The following is an 18142-nucleotide window of genomic DNA, read 5'->3' on the forward strand; positions in this document are numbered from 1 at the left end:
CCGCGGAGTTTTCGACGATAACGGAAAGGCCGTGAGCCGGTGATGTGGACGACTGGGCTTGCGAGCGAGTGATCGCCGGCAGGCTGTGTTCTAGAACCTTCCGTGCAGGCCATTAGAGCACAGGCAGATGTTGCGTGACCTCTTGTCTCTCACCTACCAACCACACCCACGTTATTTTCTAAATAAACATGAAACGTGTTCTTAAATCTAGCTTGAATGCATTGGTGCGTTCTTTTATGTTAGGTGATTATTATTTTTATCTGTTGAGACACAGAACTCTGCACCTTCCTTTATAAATTCAGTATCTTATGTTCAAGTGATAATGGTGCTGATGTGTATAGTCTGTGTATCCCTAATGTCTGCCCTCTCTCTGTACCGCCCCCCTGTGGACCACAAGCGAACAGCTGGCTGGAGAGGGCAGGACAGCTGCGGCTAAGGAGGCACATTCACTGATTCCAAAAGAAATTTGAAAAATACGCAAAAAAAGGAAAATAAACATTAAAAATCTACTTTGCACGTTCCCTCTTCTGGCTTTCAGAAGGCCAACTGTCATCTGAGCCGCGATGTATTCTCCTTGTGCGAAATCGAGGTGCCATGGCGATTCGCCAGGGCCGACCCCGCTACGCTAATGCCCCCCCGACACAGAGAGACGCGCTGCGGCTAACGGCTCCTGCGGTCTCCGCTTCCTCTCGGCCTCCTTGGCCCGGAGGGGAGATTTTCGGAGCCTACCCTGCCCTCTGAGTGACGGGTCGTGATGTCTTCCAGACTCCTCCGGGCCGTGATGTGGTATCGCTCCTCATCCCTACCAGCCCTAAGTTCGTTTTTCATGTTCTGTGGCTTTCCGTGAACTCCTGACCAAACGCTATTGTCAGATCCGTGAGCTTTCGAAGGGAAGCCTGGAGAGGATTTCGTAGTATTTAAGAAACTCAGTGGGAGTTTGTGTTTATGTGTGCGTGTCTGCTTGTGGGGTACAGTTTCTAAATTTGTGCATGCATAAAAGTGTGTCTTTATGTTGCATGTGACTCTTGTGTGCATGTGTGAGAGTATATTTGTTTCTGTGCAAATGTGTGCGTATGTGTGTGCATGTGTGTATGTATATGTGTGAGCATGTGTGTGTGTATGTGCGTGTGTGCATGTGTATGTGAAAGTGTGCATGTGTAATAGTCTGTGTGTGTGTGTGTGTTGGTGGTGTGATGTCATGTCGTGTAATCGTGCGTTGTCTGTGTTTCTCTCTCGCTGCCGCAGGTCTGATCCTGTGTGTGTGTGCATGTGTATGTGTGAGTGTGTATGTATGTGTGTAATAGTCTCTGCGTGTTCTCTCTCTGCGTGCCGCAGGTCTGATCCTGTGTATGCGTGAGTGTGTGTGTGTGTATGTGTGTGTGTATGTATGTGTGTAATAGTCTCTGTGTTTTCTCTCTCTCTGCGTACTGCAGGTCTGATCCGGTGTATGTGTGAGTGTGTGTGTGTATGTGTGTGTGTAATAGTCTCTGTGCGCTCTCTCTCTGCGTGCCGCAGGTCTGATCCTGTGTGTGTGCATGTGTATGTGTGAGTGTGTGTGTGTATGTGTGTGTATGTATGTGTGTAATAGTCTCTGTGTGCTCTCTCTCTGCGTACTGCAGGTCTGATCCTGTGTATGTGTGAGTGTGTGCGTGTATGTGTGTGTGTGTGTATGTGTGTAATAGTCTCTGTGTGTTCTCTCTCTGCGTGCTGCAGGTCTGATCCTGTGTATGTGTGGGTGTGTGCGTGTATGTGTGTGTGTATGTATGTGTGTAATAGTCTCTGTGTGCTCTCTCTCTCTGCGTGTCGCAGGTCTGATCCTGTGTGTGTGCATGTGTATGTGGGTGTGTGCGTGTATGTGTGTGTGTATGTATGTGTGTAATAGTCTCTGTGTGTTCTCTCTCTGCGTGCTGCAGGTCTGATCCTGTGTATGTGTGTGTGTGTGTGTGTGTGTGTGTAATAGTCTCTGTGTGCTCTCTCTTTGCGTGCCGCAGGTCTGATCCTGTGTATGTGTGTGTGTGTGCGTGTATGTGTGTGTGTATGTATGTGTGTAATAATCTGTGTGTTCTCTCTCTGCGTGCCGCAGGTCTGATCCTGTGCATGTATGAGTGTGTGCGTGTATGTGTGCGTGTGTGTATGTGTGTAATAATCTGTGTGCTCTCTCTCTCTGCATACTGCAGGTCTGATCCACGAGGGAGACGAGCTGAGGGAGGTGAACGGGGTGCTGATGGACGATAAGAGGCCGGAGGACGTCGCTCCCGTTGTGGTGAGGGGCGGCAGTCCCGAGCCCGTCTCCCCAGCCCATCTCCCAAACCCGTCTCTAATGCCAGCGCGCGCGGTGCCAGCGCTTCCATTTACCGCCTCCGTCTGCAGCCGCCGGAGCCGCGCGCGTGCACCGGGGGCCACTCCTTCACTGGCGGGGAGCCAGGGCCCCCGGGGGCCCACTGCCCAAACCGGGAGGGGAGGGGCGGGGCGGCAGACGGGCTGCGGGGCCTCCTCCAGGGACTCCGAAAAACCACTAGAGGGAAAAATCGTGCAGGAGAGAAGGCGAAGCGGGGACGGGTTTTTTTAAACCCGATTCGGGGCCCAGAGCGGAGTCCTGCCACCTGGCTGTCCTGGGGACGCTCGGCGCTAGCGGCGGCGGTTTTATATTAGCGTGTCTCTCGTCAGCTCGCCCTGGCGTCCGCGTGAATCTCGCTTTTTTTTTTTTTCCCCTTCTGTTTTTCCGATATTTTAGGTGCAGTCTCGCGGGGCCGTGACGTTTAAAGTCGTCCCGAGCATCAAAGAGGACTCGCCGGGCCTGGAGGAGGAGGAGGAGGAGGAGGAGGAGGAGGTAGAGATCTCTGCCGTAGAGATTATATCGGTAGTGTTACACGCAGCGACTGAGGAGGACAGAACGAAAAGGCTGTCTGATCCCCTCTGCCCACCGTCTGTGGGCTTCAGCCTCCTGCTGCCCACTGAGAATTCATCTGGGGGAGTGAAAGCGTGCACATGTCTGTGTTTGTACATATGAGTGTGTGTGTGTGTGTGTGTGTGTGTGCATACGTGTGTGCATATGTGTGTGTATGTGTGGGTTGGTGGATGAGTGGGTGTGCATGTGTGTGTGGGTAGGTGTGCACAAGTGTGTGTATGTGCTTGAGTTTGTGTTTGAGTGTGTGTGTGTGTGCGCATGTGTGTGTGTCGGTGTGTGTGAGAATGCACCGGTATGCTCAGACATTCTGGGTTATGAAGCATCAGGGGGCACAGAGGTGGGTGTTGGGGTTTAAAGTGAAAACCTGATGTCAGGTCTTTGGGTCCACCTCCTGGGATCCAGTTCTGAAGTCTAGTTTTTCACAGACATTTATCAATAACACAAGGTCCACTTTCACCCAATCCAGCGCACGCACGCTAGCATTTGGAATATCATTTGCTGGAGAACAGTGCATGTCTTTCTTGTAACCTCTTTGCACCGTACAGTGGTATGTCCAAGTGTAATTTGCCCCGAGGTCCAGACCGAATGCCAGAAGTCTGCGTTTCCTATTACCCTCATTCTTTGCAAATAGCGCTGTTATCATATCGGAGGCTCATCTTTAGCCACATACGAAGGATGAATTATATAAAACGATATAAAACGGCGTTCATTAAATGATAAATAGCATTGATGTATTTATTTACCGTGGACTTACAAAACCTTTGTGGAGCAGGACTTCAGAGGCACAACAGGTCTAGAAATACCTGCGATTCCTGCGCCGCTGACCGAACGCACATCTGCAAAAAACGAATAGTCGAAAAATTTTACCAGCGAGCTCGTCCCAGTTACAGACAGTCCGCTGAAACCACCCTTCCCTCGAGCCGAACGGTGCTCTCGCACGCTCGGGACGTGGGTCCCGGCCCCGAAAAACCTTGTTTGAGACCATCTCCGAGCTCACCACGACGCCCTGGTGACGTTCCTGCGCCTCCAGCTTTGATGCTGGCAGTCCTCGGGCTAATGATTTACCGTGACGTGTCCCTGGCGGAGGATCGAGCCGTTCGGTGGCTCGCTTGTTCTTCCTGAACCTGCACAGAAGTTTGATTATCCTGTAACTCACGTTGAGCTTCAGAGGAGCTGCTGTCTAAGTCTGACGAGGGTGAAATGAAAGTGACTGTTGTGTTTTTTTGTTTTTTTGTTAATGCGTGTTTTCGTCCGTCCAGCTGTTTGTCCGGGCCCTGTTCGACTACGAGCCTCGGGGGGACGCGGCCATCCCGTGCGAAGAGGCGGGGCTGGCCTTCGGAAGGGGGGCCGTCCTCCAGGTGGTGAACTGGGCGGAGCCCGTCTGGTGGCAGGCCAGGCCCCACGGCAGCGCTAACCCCAGAGCTGGCCTGGTCCCCTCCAAGCAGCTCCAGGAGAGGTGAGGAGCAACGGAACCGCGACCGCGTACCGCCATCCCGGTCCGCCCAACTGCCGCGCACAGAACAACCTCCGGTTTTAAATCAGCTCGGGAGTTTTCCTCTCCTTAAATCAGCCCGGAGTATATTTTACCCTGATAAGAGTATTTTGAATTAACACTAAAAGATTTACTGTGTCTGGAAAGTCAAGTTCCCAAACTGAAGGGGTCAGGAACTACCGGTGGTTTGTTTGGGAGGGCTTGAGGTGTGCTACGATATGCTCGCGAAAAGACATAACGCTAGCCTGCTGTAAATAACACGCTTCCTTAAACTTCAGCTCTTAACCTGAACTGCCTGAGTAAACATCCAGCTCGGTGAAGGCTGGAGAGGAAGGCTGGCACGTCGAGCGCAGTAATTCCCCCCCCTCCCCCCCCCGCGCGCGAGCGTCCGCCAAGCAGATGAGTAATAACGCGCGCTGATGTAAATCTCTGGACCGGACCAGCGTCTGAGAGTGGAAGCCATTTTCTGCCGCTCGCTGCTGCTCAGTTACTCGGCCGCTCGTCAGCGCGTCTGACGCCTGACACCTGGAGAAATTAACCCGCTCCAGGGGGAGCAGTCTGGATGTCCCAAAGTGAGTAATGAGTAACGATGAACACGGTCCAATTTGAGGCAAGCGCACAGAAAAAGTGCACAACCTTGATGGTCCATCGCACTGATGTTCAGAGGTTCAGAGTTCCAGTTGGGTTTGCTGTTGACACCACTTTGGGTGGGGTGTGTGTGTATGTATGTGAGCATGTGTGTGTGAGCAAATGGGGTTTGAGCAGGCAACGTAGCCTTTGATCCAGTCAACATTTGTCCTTAACTTTTTTCAGACAACTAAAATAGAAATTCTTTAATTTTATTAATTCATGAAGACAGTGTGGCGTTGGCTGAATTTTTTTTAACGGAAAAATAATTAAACAAACCACTGCATTAACTTGTACGTCAAATATAGGGGCTGGATTGTGAACCCAGGCTACTGTGACTACAGTCTTTAATTTTCTGATGGACATTTAGGAGCTGTCTCAGAACCACATCATGGACCAGTGTGACTGTAAGGCTGTGGTCGTTTGTGGAAATGAACTTTATGAGCACTCAACGTTCTCATGTTCTACTGTTCCACAGGAGATTTTTGCTGCAGAGAGCCACAGAATTTGTTCAGCAGAAAACATCAAAGCAAAGATCTGGTAAGCTCACGTGTCCTTCAAGGAGGATTCAAATCTTTACAGCTGTCTCTGTTTTTGATTTGGGATTGGTGCGATAGGGATTCCTGTGTAGATTACCCAGAAAGATTCTCCTGTGTCCCTTTTTTCAGAGGGTAAAAACAGTGGCGGGGGATAAAATCTCTAATAAGCCACGATGCAATTTGATGCAAAGGTCTTTCTGGAACTCAAAGGATTTTATATCAAAATCGCCCCATTATGTTTCTCCACTTAGCCCTCCTCTGCTCATCTGGGACTGTGATCAGGGTTTTCTTCTCTCTCCTCTCTCTTCTCTCCTCTCTTCTCATTCCTCTCTCTCCTCTCCTCCCTACACTCTCACTCTCTCTCTAGCTTTACAGAACGTTTCCACTGCGGGGCCCAGATGCGTAGTCTCTGATTGCCCTCTGGAAAGTGCTTCTTGCTTTTTCTTAAATAGCAGAATTAATGAGTTGGTCAGAGCCAGAGATGTTATAGGCTTTCCATATAAAGGCTCCATTTTGACCATTTAAAATGTTTTAGTGACTGTGAACACACTTCTGGACAGCACTGAGGCATCCGCGCTCAGCCAAATTCTTGCGGATCGGGACTGCTTTGGAGAACTGCCTCAAAAAATAAAAACTCCACCTTGTCAATTACTATCATCGTAAACTGAACCGGTGACATCAGCCCAAGAATAATAAATATTAAATTGGAATTTATTCATTTACTTGTGTTATTACAAGGTAATTATTATGTAACTCATGTAACTGCATATCTACCCCTTTATACAATATACTTACAATATACGATACTATACTATATGAATGTTACGTGGGTTTATGTTTCAGAAAATTAACCAAGTTACTTAAAAATTCTACCCCTGACTTCACTATTAAGTCCTCTGCGCCTAATCTTTAGCAGAAGCATAAGAAGCATATCTGTTAAATTTAAAATGCGATATTTAAAATTCAGCAGATACTCTTATGCAGAGTGACGTGAGTGTGTGTGTGTGTGCGTGCGTCTTACCATATCTTATTGATTTTTTATTTTTTTGGAAATAGCTATATTTTATTCTAAAGTGACAAACCAGTGCAATATCTGGTTGATAGATGGCTATCAGCTTGGATACTGACTTCACAGCGGATGGAAAATTCCGTTCGTATCATCTTGGAAAGGGGCTAGCGGTAGCGGTCAGCGCCAGCAATGCTTCAATAAAACCCATCTGCTTCCTGACTGAGAGCGGAGTGACATCTGTCTGCGATCCAGGCCCGTTCGTACAGGCAGAGCTGAAGTCTTCCGGAAGCCTCTTCCATAGCAGACCTCCATAACACCGCATGCAGGTGGGCAAGCTTTTCCACCATCAGCCCGAGAGACGTTCATATAGGGTCTTTTGACGGAATATCGCTCTACCAAGAACTACCAAGCCTTAGAGTGAACTACCAAGCCTCAGAGTGAACTACCAAGCCTTAGAGTGAACTACCAAGCCTCAGAGTGAACTACCAAGCCTTAGAGTGAACTACCAAGCCTCAGAGTGAACTACCAAGCCTTAGAGTGAACTACCAAGCCTCAGAGTGAACTACCAAGCCTTAGAGTGAACTACCAAGCCTTAGAGTGAACTACCAAGCCTTAGAGTGAACTACCAAGCCTCAGAGTGAACTACCAAGCCTTAGAGTGAACTACCAAGCCTCAGAGTGAACTACCAAGCCTCAGAGTGAACTACCAAGCCTTAGAGTGAACTACCAAGCCTCAGAGTGTCTTCTGACGGCAGGTCTGGTCTTTGTGACTCGACGTGTGAAACCATCGGTGCGGGCTTAAAGACGAACCAAACTGCTCAAAAGTCATTGTCAGACTGTAAGATATTCAGTGTTAAGTCAACTCTTACAGAGTACATATGGTTCCTATTGGGGTTGTGTAAATAAACTGGCATTTAATTAGATCATTTTGCGTAGACTGTTTGGTCATTACTCGGAGACATTATAAGATTTGTTTATGGAAACCCGCCATTCTCGTGTCATCTGTCTCACAGATTTGATCAGGGCAAGTAGCAGGTGACTCCCTCAGGGACAACTGCTCTCTACCTCAGCCAGGTGCCACCTGCACGTAACCTGCGCCACCTGTAGGGGGGGGTCAGCTTCACGCTTCAGTAAAACTGAAAACATAAAAATGGGACCGTCGCAGTCTGTGGAAAAACCAAAAAAAAACAAAACAAGGCAGAGCTTCAGAGATTCCTCAAGCAGAGACGGCATGTGTTTCCAATCCCCGAACACGCACGTGCTGTCCTGACGTTTGTCGCCTTGGCCCCTTGGCCCCTCGTGGCAGCACCAAGCCGTGTCTCCGACATGATTGGACGTGTCGTAGCCCGTTAGCGTCCCAGCACGGCTCCGCTAGCTTCCATCTCTGCACGGGCGGGCGTTTTTTCGGAAGCCCCGGGGGCTTCCCGCGGCTTTAAGAGGACACGATGATCGGCGCGAGCTTCTGTTTGATTCCGAAACATTTGTGCTGCGTTAAGCCGCTTCGTCCTCTGCCTTAAGAGCGTAAGAATGCGAGACTCCATCACGGCTCAAACGCTCAGCCCCGTCTGGGTGCTTGTCGTTCACCTGCAGTGTAGAGCAGGACTCACCAGCTAATCCTTCCTGTGGGCCAGGATACTTTAAAAAAAAAATGTTGCTTTGGGCAGCACGGTACTGTTGCCCCACAGCAAGAAGGTCCTGAGTTTGAGTCCCAGTTTCCAGTTTCCTCCCACAGTCCAGAGACATGCAGGTTAGGCTAACTGGAGAGTCTAAATTACCATGTAGGTATGGTGTGTATGCCCTACAATGGATTGGCGACCTTTCCATGGTTTATTCCTGCCTCTTTCCCAATGCTTATAAAAATATACTTTTGTTTCTTTTCAACGAACAGAGGGAAGCAATGGTGAGACTTGCTTTGGCCCTTGCTTGGCTGCCAGTTAAATCTCCCTGGTCTGGAAAATATCCAACACTGCATCTTTTGCTCATTGGAAATACAGTATGTGTGGCATTTGTCTTCATTAAAACGGATCATTTCCTCCCAGTCTCAGTCTCTTTTCTTACCTTGCCACCGTAACACCATATACACCATATGGACACAGGGGAAAGAGGTGGATGAAAATATGTTGAAAACTCCACAGGAAACCCGACTCCCTGGAGATGAAAAGAGAGCTAACCCTAATGGAGGCAACGCTTCGTGCTTAGCATTTAGCGGTCAAACGCGGTAAAGCGCTAAACTGGTAGACCTTTCCCTGTCACCCTCTCCCTCTTCTCACCGTCTGTTTCTGCTTACGGCCGTCATATGTCGAATCACCATCCTGAGCAACGGTGGCAGGGCACGTAGCACGTGATTGCCCGCAGAACAGGATGTCAGTACAGGATCGCCCGCAGAACAGGATGTCAGTACAGGATCTCCCGCAGAACCGGATGTCAGTACAGGAAGTGTGCTCCTCCTGCTCGTGTCTGTGCGAGCTCAGCTTGTGGGCTGTGGTGTGTAAAGAAGCAGCTGGCAACATTGTACTTTGGAGGACAGATTGCTGCATCAACATGGCTGTATAGGACTGGGCATACCACCATTTAAAAAAATAAAGCACAGGATATCAGGTGCAATATTCTGCAGCAGCACCATTTACCTACAGTTTCAGAATGAAGCTTTGCTTTTGCTTTGATTAAATAGCCATTTCAGAGCTTGACTGTGGGTGATCTCCTGGTACTGCTTCGCATAGATCAACATCGTTCTCTGCAGATGGTTCAAAATTGATACATCATTCGGAGAGCATGTGGGTTCACTCCTAACATTTTGGTTCAACCAAGCCTTTAACAAATTTCGGCCACATTTAGTGAGTTTTTTTAATGTAAGCAATTTTTTTTTTAAAAGGCGTGCATGTGTGCAATAGGGCATGTGTGCACGCATTTAGGCAATCATCTGTGGGTATGTTTTTGTGTGTGAGTGTGTGTATGTATGCATATTTATGCGTGTCTTTGAGCATGCACACGTGCGAGCATCTGCACATATGTGCACACAGGGCTTTTTGACTGCGACCGCATGCATGTTTGTGCTCTCGCTGTACTTAATCCCATCCTGTAGGAGCACTGACATGCATGCTCACGAACATGCAGGCCCGCAGGTTCAGCTGTGCTCTTCTCCCTGCACTTGATTAATATGTCACATTGCAGCCATTAGCCACGTCACAGCGGCACGGACCTTCCCTTCCCTCTCCTCTCTGTTCTCATTTCCATCTCCTTGTTTACTCCTTTGCTTTCCGAGGCGCAGATGCTAACGAACACGGTATGTGACTTTTCTGTTTATACGTCCCTTCTTTCCTTTCATGTTGTATTCTCTCTTTTATTCTGACATGCTGTTCCTCTTTTAAACAATTTCCTACATTAATATTTCTGTGCTTCCGGCAGAGGAAACCGAAGGTACGGTCAAACTCGCTGTGGTTTACTGCTGCGTGGAAGCTGAACTGAATTGAACTGAATGTTTTTGTTGCCCTCCTTGCTGGAATTTGTTTTAGCTTAAAGGATTCAAGTCTATAGAATGCAGGAAAAAGCAAAAGCATTATTTACTTTATGTGGTAATCCTCCTCGAACATGGGGAAGCACAAGCATGACATCACAATGATCTGAGGGGGTTGTCACGGTAACCTCATTGTGACCCTCTGTTCCGTGCCTGCAGTACGACTGTAGATTCAGCCTCTCTATCCACATTATTAAGAGATTTCTGTCTCACGCTGAATTCCAGATACCTCACAAACTCGTAATTATGACCTTCCAACCGAAAAAGATACACTGGAACGGTCCGTTAACTTGGAATCGCAAGTCGGAAAATCTCATTCCAGAACGCCGAGTAGGAGGAAACTGAAGTCATTCAAAATGGACGAAAATTTTTGGAAAACGCAATATCGGCCGACAACGGTTAGCTTCTGTCCTATATCTGTTTTACTGTCTCCATCGTATATTACGAAGAAACTCTGAAGCTCTCGGTGCTCAGAAGGTGTCAGAGCAAGCAGCAGCTTCTTTCCAGCCGCCATGTTGCTGGCGGTGGCTCGGCGGTAACCACTGGAACGCTCCGAGCTCGTAACTCCGAGCTCCCGCGTCGGAGCCGCGAGCCGCAGAGCTCATAAAGAACGCGGCACCGGCGGGACTCGACTGGACCAACACCAGATGAATAAATAAACCTGCGGGAGGATGCAGTCACTTTGCTCATCCTCGGTCGTGCTGATTTTTTTTATCTCACTGCGCGGTGATGGGTGAGCCTCCTGATGTTGAGTCTCTGCCATTATCTGTGAACTTCCTGTGATGGGCTAACGAACTCCCCCTCTTTCCTGGCTGTCCCGTTCACCTGCTCTGGCCCTGGGATGCTGTACTGCAGAAGGAGAAGGAGAAGGAGAAGGAGAAGCAGATTATGGAGCAATAAGTGGGATCCACATAGGTGAGACATCTTGTCCTGCACCCCCAACCCCCCCCCCCCACCCCCCCAGTTTTCGTCCTCAAGAACGCATTGGCTGTGGGGCAGTCAGTCACAATCTGGCCCCAGATAGATAATAGATACACTTATTTTTATAGAAGATTCCATTTCATTCTCATTATCATTCCCATACAATGGCCTCAGTTGTCAGATATGTGATTGAGTCTCTCCCCGTGCAGAACTTCGTATAAAATGTGAAGCTCATTTACCCATTAGCGCTTTTCCCCTTCAGGTCTGCACTGTTTGTTTTGTGTGTTTTGTACATATACCGGTGAAATATTTAAATTAAAAAAGACAAGTTCTTAAGCTTCTTATGACTCTACCTCCAATTATGCATGTAAAAAATACTCCTCGTCATATTCAACTGATGAATCTTTTCCAACAAATCCATCAGAGCTGTGTCCCCATCACAGTTCATTTCCCTATCCTACTTCCCTGCCCACTCTTAGCCAAAGTCAACCTACAGACTGACTGTTATCATAAAACCAGCCATACAGCAGATTACAGACCAGCTAATGTTGTTATCTGGTCTGTAAAGTGCGTTGAGACGTTGATCCTTTGTGAGGAGTGTTATACAAATAAAACTGAACTGAACTGAATTTAACAGCTCATTTTTCACTTGTGGAGCTAAGAGAACTCCGAAACACCGAAACTAAATTTAAAAACAGCAAGCACATTAGAGTTGGATTCCAGGTGGCACAAAATCCAGCTAAAGTACTCTTGCTTAGTGCAGAAATGCACCCTACTGTTTTGAATCAAATCCAGGCCTTAACAGACTGCAAAACTGTTGCAGACAACCCTGCAGAACGATGCATTGTAACTGGTTATGGCAGGGCCCCACCTCTAGCCTATTTGGGGCCCCCCCACTATATGGCATGACCCAGGATGGGTTACAGTCAGCAAAGTTCTCTCTGCCATGTGGCATGAGAGCGCCTTCTCTGGTTGATCTTGGGTGCCTGCGGTCTGATCAGCAGTCCTCTGAAACAATGGCTGCAGCGTAAAAAGAACCTGAATTGGAAAAAATAAATATGAACTCAGAATACAGAGAATGGAAAATTACCTAAATCTACTGTAATGCAAATCAATGACCGTTAAAACCACACCCCTGGATATCAAGAAGAGCCAATGCCCCTTTCAAAAAGGCACACTTAGGAACCAGAGAGCCAGCAATCCCACAGTGCTTTGCTCCATTACGTTTTTTTTTAAACAAAGGCCGCACCCTACTGCAAAACGCAAATAACAAGTAATAGGCTAAAGAAGATGATTTTAAAATGGAAACCGAAATGAGACACCTTCTTAGCTTGCCATTTTCTGAAGTTTGAGCCGAGATTGTTTTTGTCCAGCCGAGGCTCTCTCTCTCGACCAACGGAACGGACCGCGGATTTAAAAGAAGCAGCGGGCGGCCGCGCGTGTGTCGCGAGGGCCTTCCCACTTTCTCCGAGCTCCTCCCAGCTTTCGGAGGTCATGGCAGCGACGGGACAAGCCCGCAAACGCGATATGACATTGCTAATTTGCGAGAAGAAAAAAAAAAAAAAAGATTTTTAAAAAAGTGGGAAAATATATACATTTATAGCAAAACAAAAACATTACAAGCTCCCTCAGCTGTGCTATTTTCAGTATAATTTGAGCTGGATACACGATATGGTATTACATCAATCCCAAAATGGTTTTCCCAAATATGCTTTGGCTGCAGCTTTGGAAGGACTGGTTAGGGATTTTATTTATTTATTTATTTTTCTGAGAGCTGTCCCTTGGGGAGGGGGTAAATTACCTGTATGTATACCTGCACAGTACTATTCCTAGAGTTTAATCAACTCCAACAGTGTTAAATATACTCTACCAGTGTTTATGTAAATCCCAGGCTTTATTGGCATTAAAATGTACTCTGGTAGAGCTAGTTTTACACTGAATATTTTGCTGCATGTCAGAGAGGTCTCAAAGGTCTCTTCAAAACGGCACAGATCCGGACCTGTATTCATAATCCATATCTGCTGTGAGCTAAAAGGCTAAACAAATCCTATGTGCTTCTATTCCATTATATTTTATGGATTTTTTTAAAAAACATACAAGCCAGAGCTTAAAACTAGCAAATGATATATGATTATGAAGCTTCTATTTTAGGGATATTTTCCTTCTCTATGAAAGGGGGGGAGGGGAGGGGGGGCATTGGGTCCAGTTCCCAGATTTTTCCTTAAAGTTACTCAAAAGTTACAGCTGGGGTTGAGGGATCGAGTCAGGCATGAAAACTCGGGCGAGGACGCCGAGCACAAGCTCTGTTGCTTTTTAGCGTTCATTTTATTTTATTTCTCATTGTTTTTGCAGTGTTATCAAAATCCAAATATAAATCCTTGCGGCGACGACCTTTTTCTTCTAAAAACAACCCAGCAGAACAGGCGAAAAGCAGCCAGTGTAGGAGGAAAAGAAACTGGAAGAGGCATCTGCTCCTGAATCCAACCCATCTCTGCAGTGGAAAAATCTGAGATGCATTCAAAATGCCATTAAAGAAACTGCTCTTATTTCCAGACCAGATTATCTAATCTACAAGCAGGTCCCCCGCCCCCCCCCTAAAAAAAATAAAAACCACTGGGCTTTGAATGGCAAATCATTCTTATTGCTTAAATGGATTCCACAACCCCAAACCATCCCCCTAGCCCTTTTAATCACAAATTCAGGCAGTTACAGTAGATTCTGTGTAGATGCACTGCAGTAATGAGGATCTCTGTAAGGTTCATTATACGGATTGATTTTCCAGATTGGCTGGTTGAAATTTATAAGATGTATAGTCTATTGAAAACGGGGGTGATTTATTCCGTATTCGATTACGCCTATCTTGTTCAAACAGATTTTTTTTTTCTTCTGTGCAGCCTTAAGAGTGCAAAATACATTATTTTAACTGGATCATTATTTTTGCGGTTGTGTAGTTTAACGTCATTGCCGTACAAGCCAGGTTGTATTTCACTGTTGTATTGACGTCTGCTTCTGTCGTTTTGCGTGGGATTGTAGTCAGAGCTGCTTTGATTATTAGTCGAATGCAAGATGACATAGTGGTGATGCATGGGCATGGCGACCCTAGGAAGTGACCCTTGTGGGCCTAGAGCCTTCATCGAGAGCGTCTTAGCTGAGCTCCGCCAACCCGAACCAGACACGCTATTGGCATGCCGTGGTTGTGGTCCACCCTGCTAGAATTGCGCGGTGTCAGCAGTCGAGTCTGCAGTGATTGGTTGAGATGTCGGAGCTACAGTTGGGAATGGAGGTGTGATTGGTTGAGATATTGGAGCGGCAGTTAAGCTGTTAGACATGATTGGTTGAGATGTTGAAGTTCTACAGATTAAACCAGTGTTCTGAGTACTCATTCCTCTGGGATAAGACCAAAGTGGGGAAAAAAAAGCACATATTGTTTGTGGAGTTGGGGATTTGGGTGGGGAGGGGAGGGTGAGAGAGGTGGAATTCGGTTTCTTGGCTAAAGGGGCTCTGGGGAAGGTTTTTAGTTCCAGGCAAAAAGGCCTGGTTATGCTGCTGTTCTCTGCCTGTCAGCCTGTGAGGACAGATCGAGGAGCTCCACTCCTCCACATCACCTCTAATGAATTTACAACACGTTTGCTTTAATGGCCGTCCGAGAGACGTGCTTTTCTTGTCAAACAAACTCTGAGTTTTAAACACGCTCTTGGGATCGGGGAGAATCCGAATCAATCCCCAAACTCTGAAGGAACGCTGCCAGACCTGGTGGACTGGCGAACAGCCCCCTCCCCGCCCCACTGCTATGTGAAGTCCCATTAGAGGGGCATAAATGATAACATGGTGAGGTTATCAATGACCTCCCATTAGAGGTCATTTTTATACCAAAACCATTCATCTCCCATGGGTGTATTTTGTGGAGTGGATCAACTTTTTTGAATCTCGGGCAAATAAGGAAGACAACATGGTGCACAAAAATATAGCACCATCAAGGTCTCTAAGCACTTCACAGTGAAGGGGGTAAGCTCACCTCAACCAAGGTAGCACCAACCAGAATGCTCACCACACATCAGCAGAGGTGGAGAACAGGGAAACATTGAGGTAGTCATGTTGAGGGATGAATGATCTACTCAGATAACTCTGTGGGATCCTCAACTAGGAACTCAGACCTTCACAAATCAAAGGCCTTCTGTAGAAGGACCCACTACTTCCTGTTTTTACTATGCTGGACCAAATGGGTGAGGGGTCCTCAGCTATCGAGGGAGAAGCTTTCTCTGAGGCTCTCTGCTTGTCTACTTTTGCCTGTGGGGCTTCTTATGTGTCCGTTAGTTTATCTTTTTTGGCTTGGGTTTTTGTGTATGTGTATGTGTGTGCATGTGCATGTGTGCATGTGTTCATGCCCAGTCTAGTTTTCTGCTGTTTCTCAGGATGGAGTTGACAGGCGAGTGTGTAGGCTGCATTCATGGTCGTTACGCTCTTGGGGGTGCATGTGCATGTCCTTGTTCGTTGGCAGGTTTTACATTTCCTGTTTGGCCCAAAGATGCTCTGTCCGGTGGTAATCCTTCAGTGTGGGTTTCTGTGGTCTATACAGCAAAACAGCTGCAGAGAGCATCAAAGGAATTTCAGTCAGAGTACCGGCTGTACTGTGGAACTGTGGGCCATTGGAGAGTACAGCAGAAAGAACTGCACTGAAATACCATGACTTTAGATTCCGAATAGGTTTGAAAAGAGCCTCATCTGTCCCTGTTTTTTGGCGCTTGTCCATTGGTTTGCGTGTCTTCTTCGTTTAATACCCCCTTTGTTACTTCGGTTAAGTCATTTAGCATGAGCCGTGAGCCTACCCACAATGCCCCTGAGCGCAACAATTTGTTACCCTGAGAAAGACCCTTGTCTGTCTCTCAAGGAAAAAAAAGGAAGTAAAAAGAAACTGTCTTTTCATATCCACTAATGCGGATACCAAGACTACAGATGTTCAGTAATTTCATCCTGGACTGGACACGTTTCTAGGCTCCCTTTAACTCCACCTGCCTCAGTTAACGAGCGTTGATGATCCCTTCCTCCTCGGACTATGATGTATTTTCTGGAAGGAGCCAGGCCACGAGGAGACGTTATTACTTAATTTCTAATCTGAATGGGTCTGTCTGAAGGCATCAGAGTCACTTCTGCAGGGGCCGTTTTACAGTGGCCTTTAGAGATCAGGAGCAGAGATTTTTTTTTGTTATTGGCCACTAGAGATGACTGAAGGACAGGAGCCCAAACCAAGCAAACTGATTGGCTCTGACAGTCAAATTAAATGTACAGTTTTGGCTCGCGTGAATCAATTCCACTTCTGGTTAAAGCGTGTCCGCCGAATGACTGCATTGACTCATGGTGGAAACACGTATGACCTGGCCTTGCCTTGTGCAGGGACTCGAGCCAAATTTTTACTTCGCTCGACAAAAATGACATATTTTTACCTGACGCACAACACTTTCTCTCGACGTCGCACACCTGTAGAAGTTTGTCGTGTCACAGACACCGTCATACTTTGTCGTACAGTGTGACTGGGTACTTCACAAATGTAAACAAATGGCGAGGGGTTTGGAGTCTCGTTACCATAGGGACAGCAGAACCCTCCCCGTGGGCCTATGCAAGCTCAGTGTTACCAGAAAAGGTTGGTAAAGGTTGGAGTTCACCATGATTCCAAACAAGGCCCTAAAAGCTGAACACGGCTCGTTTAATTCCTAGCGATGTCATTATCTATGAATGAGACTCTTCAGCGACGGACTCCACTGACTTCACCTTTAACCTTGTCTCACCATGTTATCATTTTGAGTTTCATTTAGTTTTATAGATGCAGGAGCGTGTTACAGGACCATATTTATTTTAGTATTGTCGAGGTAATCACCCCCTTTTACTGTACGGCACTCTTAAGTGAGCAAAATCCAGAATAAACAGACTGGATTAACCTCCGTAGGCCTGTATCTCAGGTTTTACCCGGATATAGCCTGGCTACGTCCTACTCTGCTAGAAAACTTTCACTTTTCAACCAGAAGTGGCTGGGTTTTCAACCTGAATGCCCAGACGGCATTTCACTGACTTTTCACCACAGAAATGCTCACTGGGAAGATGTCACATGGGTGTGGGTGGCACTGTGGTATAGCAGTTTGGGAACCAGGTTTGTAACTCAAAGGTTACAGGTTCCCAGCAGTGCACAGATGGTGTGCTGATGAGCGAAATATTCAACCTGAACCGCTTCAGGAAATATCCAGCTGTGTGGATGGACTGCATGTAAACAGTTAACATTTTTCCATGCAAGTGTCAGTCACTCATGGATTAGAATAAGTGCATCTGCTGAAAGTAAATGCAATCCATTATCTTTTATTAAACATTGTCAGCTTTCTGGAGCTCGCCATCCATTTCCAATCAAGTCTTAGAGCATGTTAACAGCCTCTCAGCATTGTGGCACGCATTAAGGGGATTAGTTGTTCTTTCTACCACAGTGACACTCCAGCTTCTTACATCATAAATGTTTGTGTTGCGTGAAAGGGCCTGCTGCGTTGTGAAGAACCACAACGGGATCCATGTTTTCTTCAGCCAACATCGGTTCTAGACAGGAACAAACGTAGCCTGCAAACTACACACATCTCTCCATCCTTCCGCGAGGTTGTTCATTGCGATCCGTATCTCGAGCTTGGAACTCAGGTGTCGAGACATCTTTGTTATGACATCTCCGAGATTCCGACGATAATAAACCAACCCCGGCCGACAGAGACCGTTACGTGGCCAAAGCGAGCGGCCAAATATTCCAGCGAAAAGACGTTACCCTCCCCGCATAAAATCCCGATTTCACAGCGCGGTTGACTGTTGTTTATCGGGACAAAATAGCTGGCAGTACATTAGATTTGCAGTGAGTTATGTGGCAAGCATTCATGCGCTGTGTGACCCCTCCTGCAGCCAGACAACATACCAGATGCTAGACAAGATGACAAGACACATGGATTGCATCAACGGTAAAGATGGAAAATTGGCATGTGTATGAAATAAACAGAAGCGCAGAGGAATGTGCAGAAATAGTTTTTGCACATCACTGAAGTGCTGGATAGTCTGATCCCTGAACATACATGACAATACCATGTGTAATGAACTCCATTCACTTCAGTACATTT

The 18142-nt window shown here is 47.0% G+C and overlaps 1 protein-coding gene across 1 annotated transcript in view; it reads left to right on the forward strand.

The window, feature by feature from the left end:
* LOC135260310 (MAGUK p55 subfamily member 7-like) overlaps positions 1–18142 on the forward strand; it is a 64783-nt gene that overhangs the window by 33945 nt on the left and 12696 nt on the right. Inside the window, exons 7-9 of the mRNA XM_064345554.1 lie at positions 2178–2263; positions 2735–2830; positions 10910–11003. Coding sequence (XP_064201624.1) covers positions 2178–2263; positions 2735–2830; positions 10910–11003 — 276 coding nt within the window. The remainder of the gene's footprint in view (positions 1–2177; positions 2264–2734; positions 2831–10909; positions 11004–18142) is intronic.

Source organism: Anguilla rostrata, chromosome 8 (assembly GCF_018555375.3).
Source record: "Anguilla rostrata isolate EN2019 chromosome 8, ASM1855537v3, whole genome shotgun sequence".
Classification (NCBI taxonomy): domain Eukaryota; kingdom Metazoa; phylum Chordata; class Actinopteri; order Anguilliformes; family Anguillidae; genus Anguilla; species Anguilla rostrata.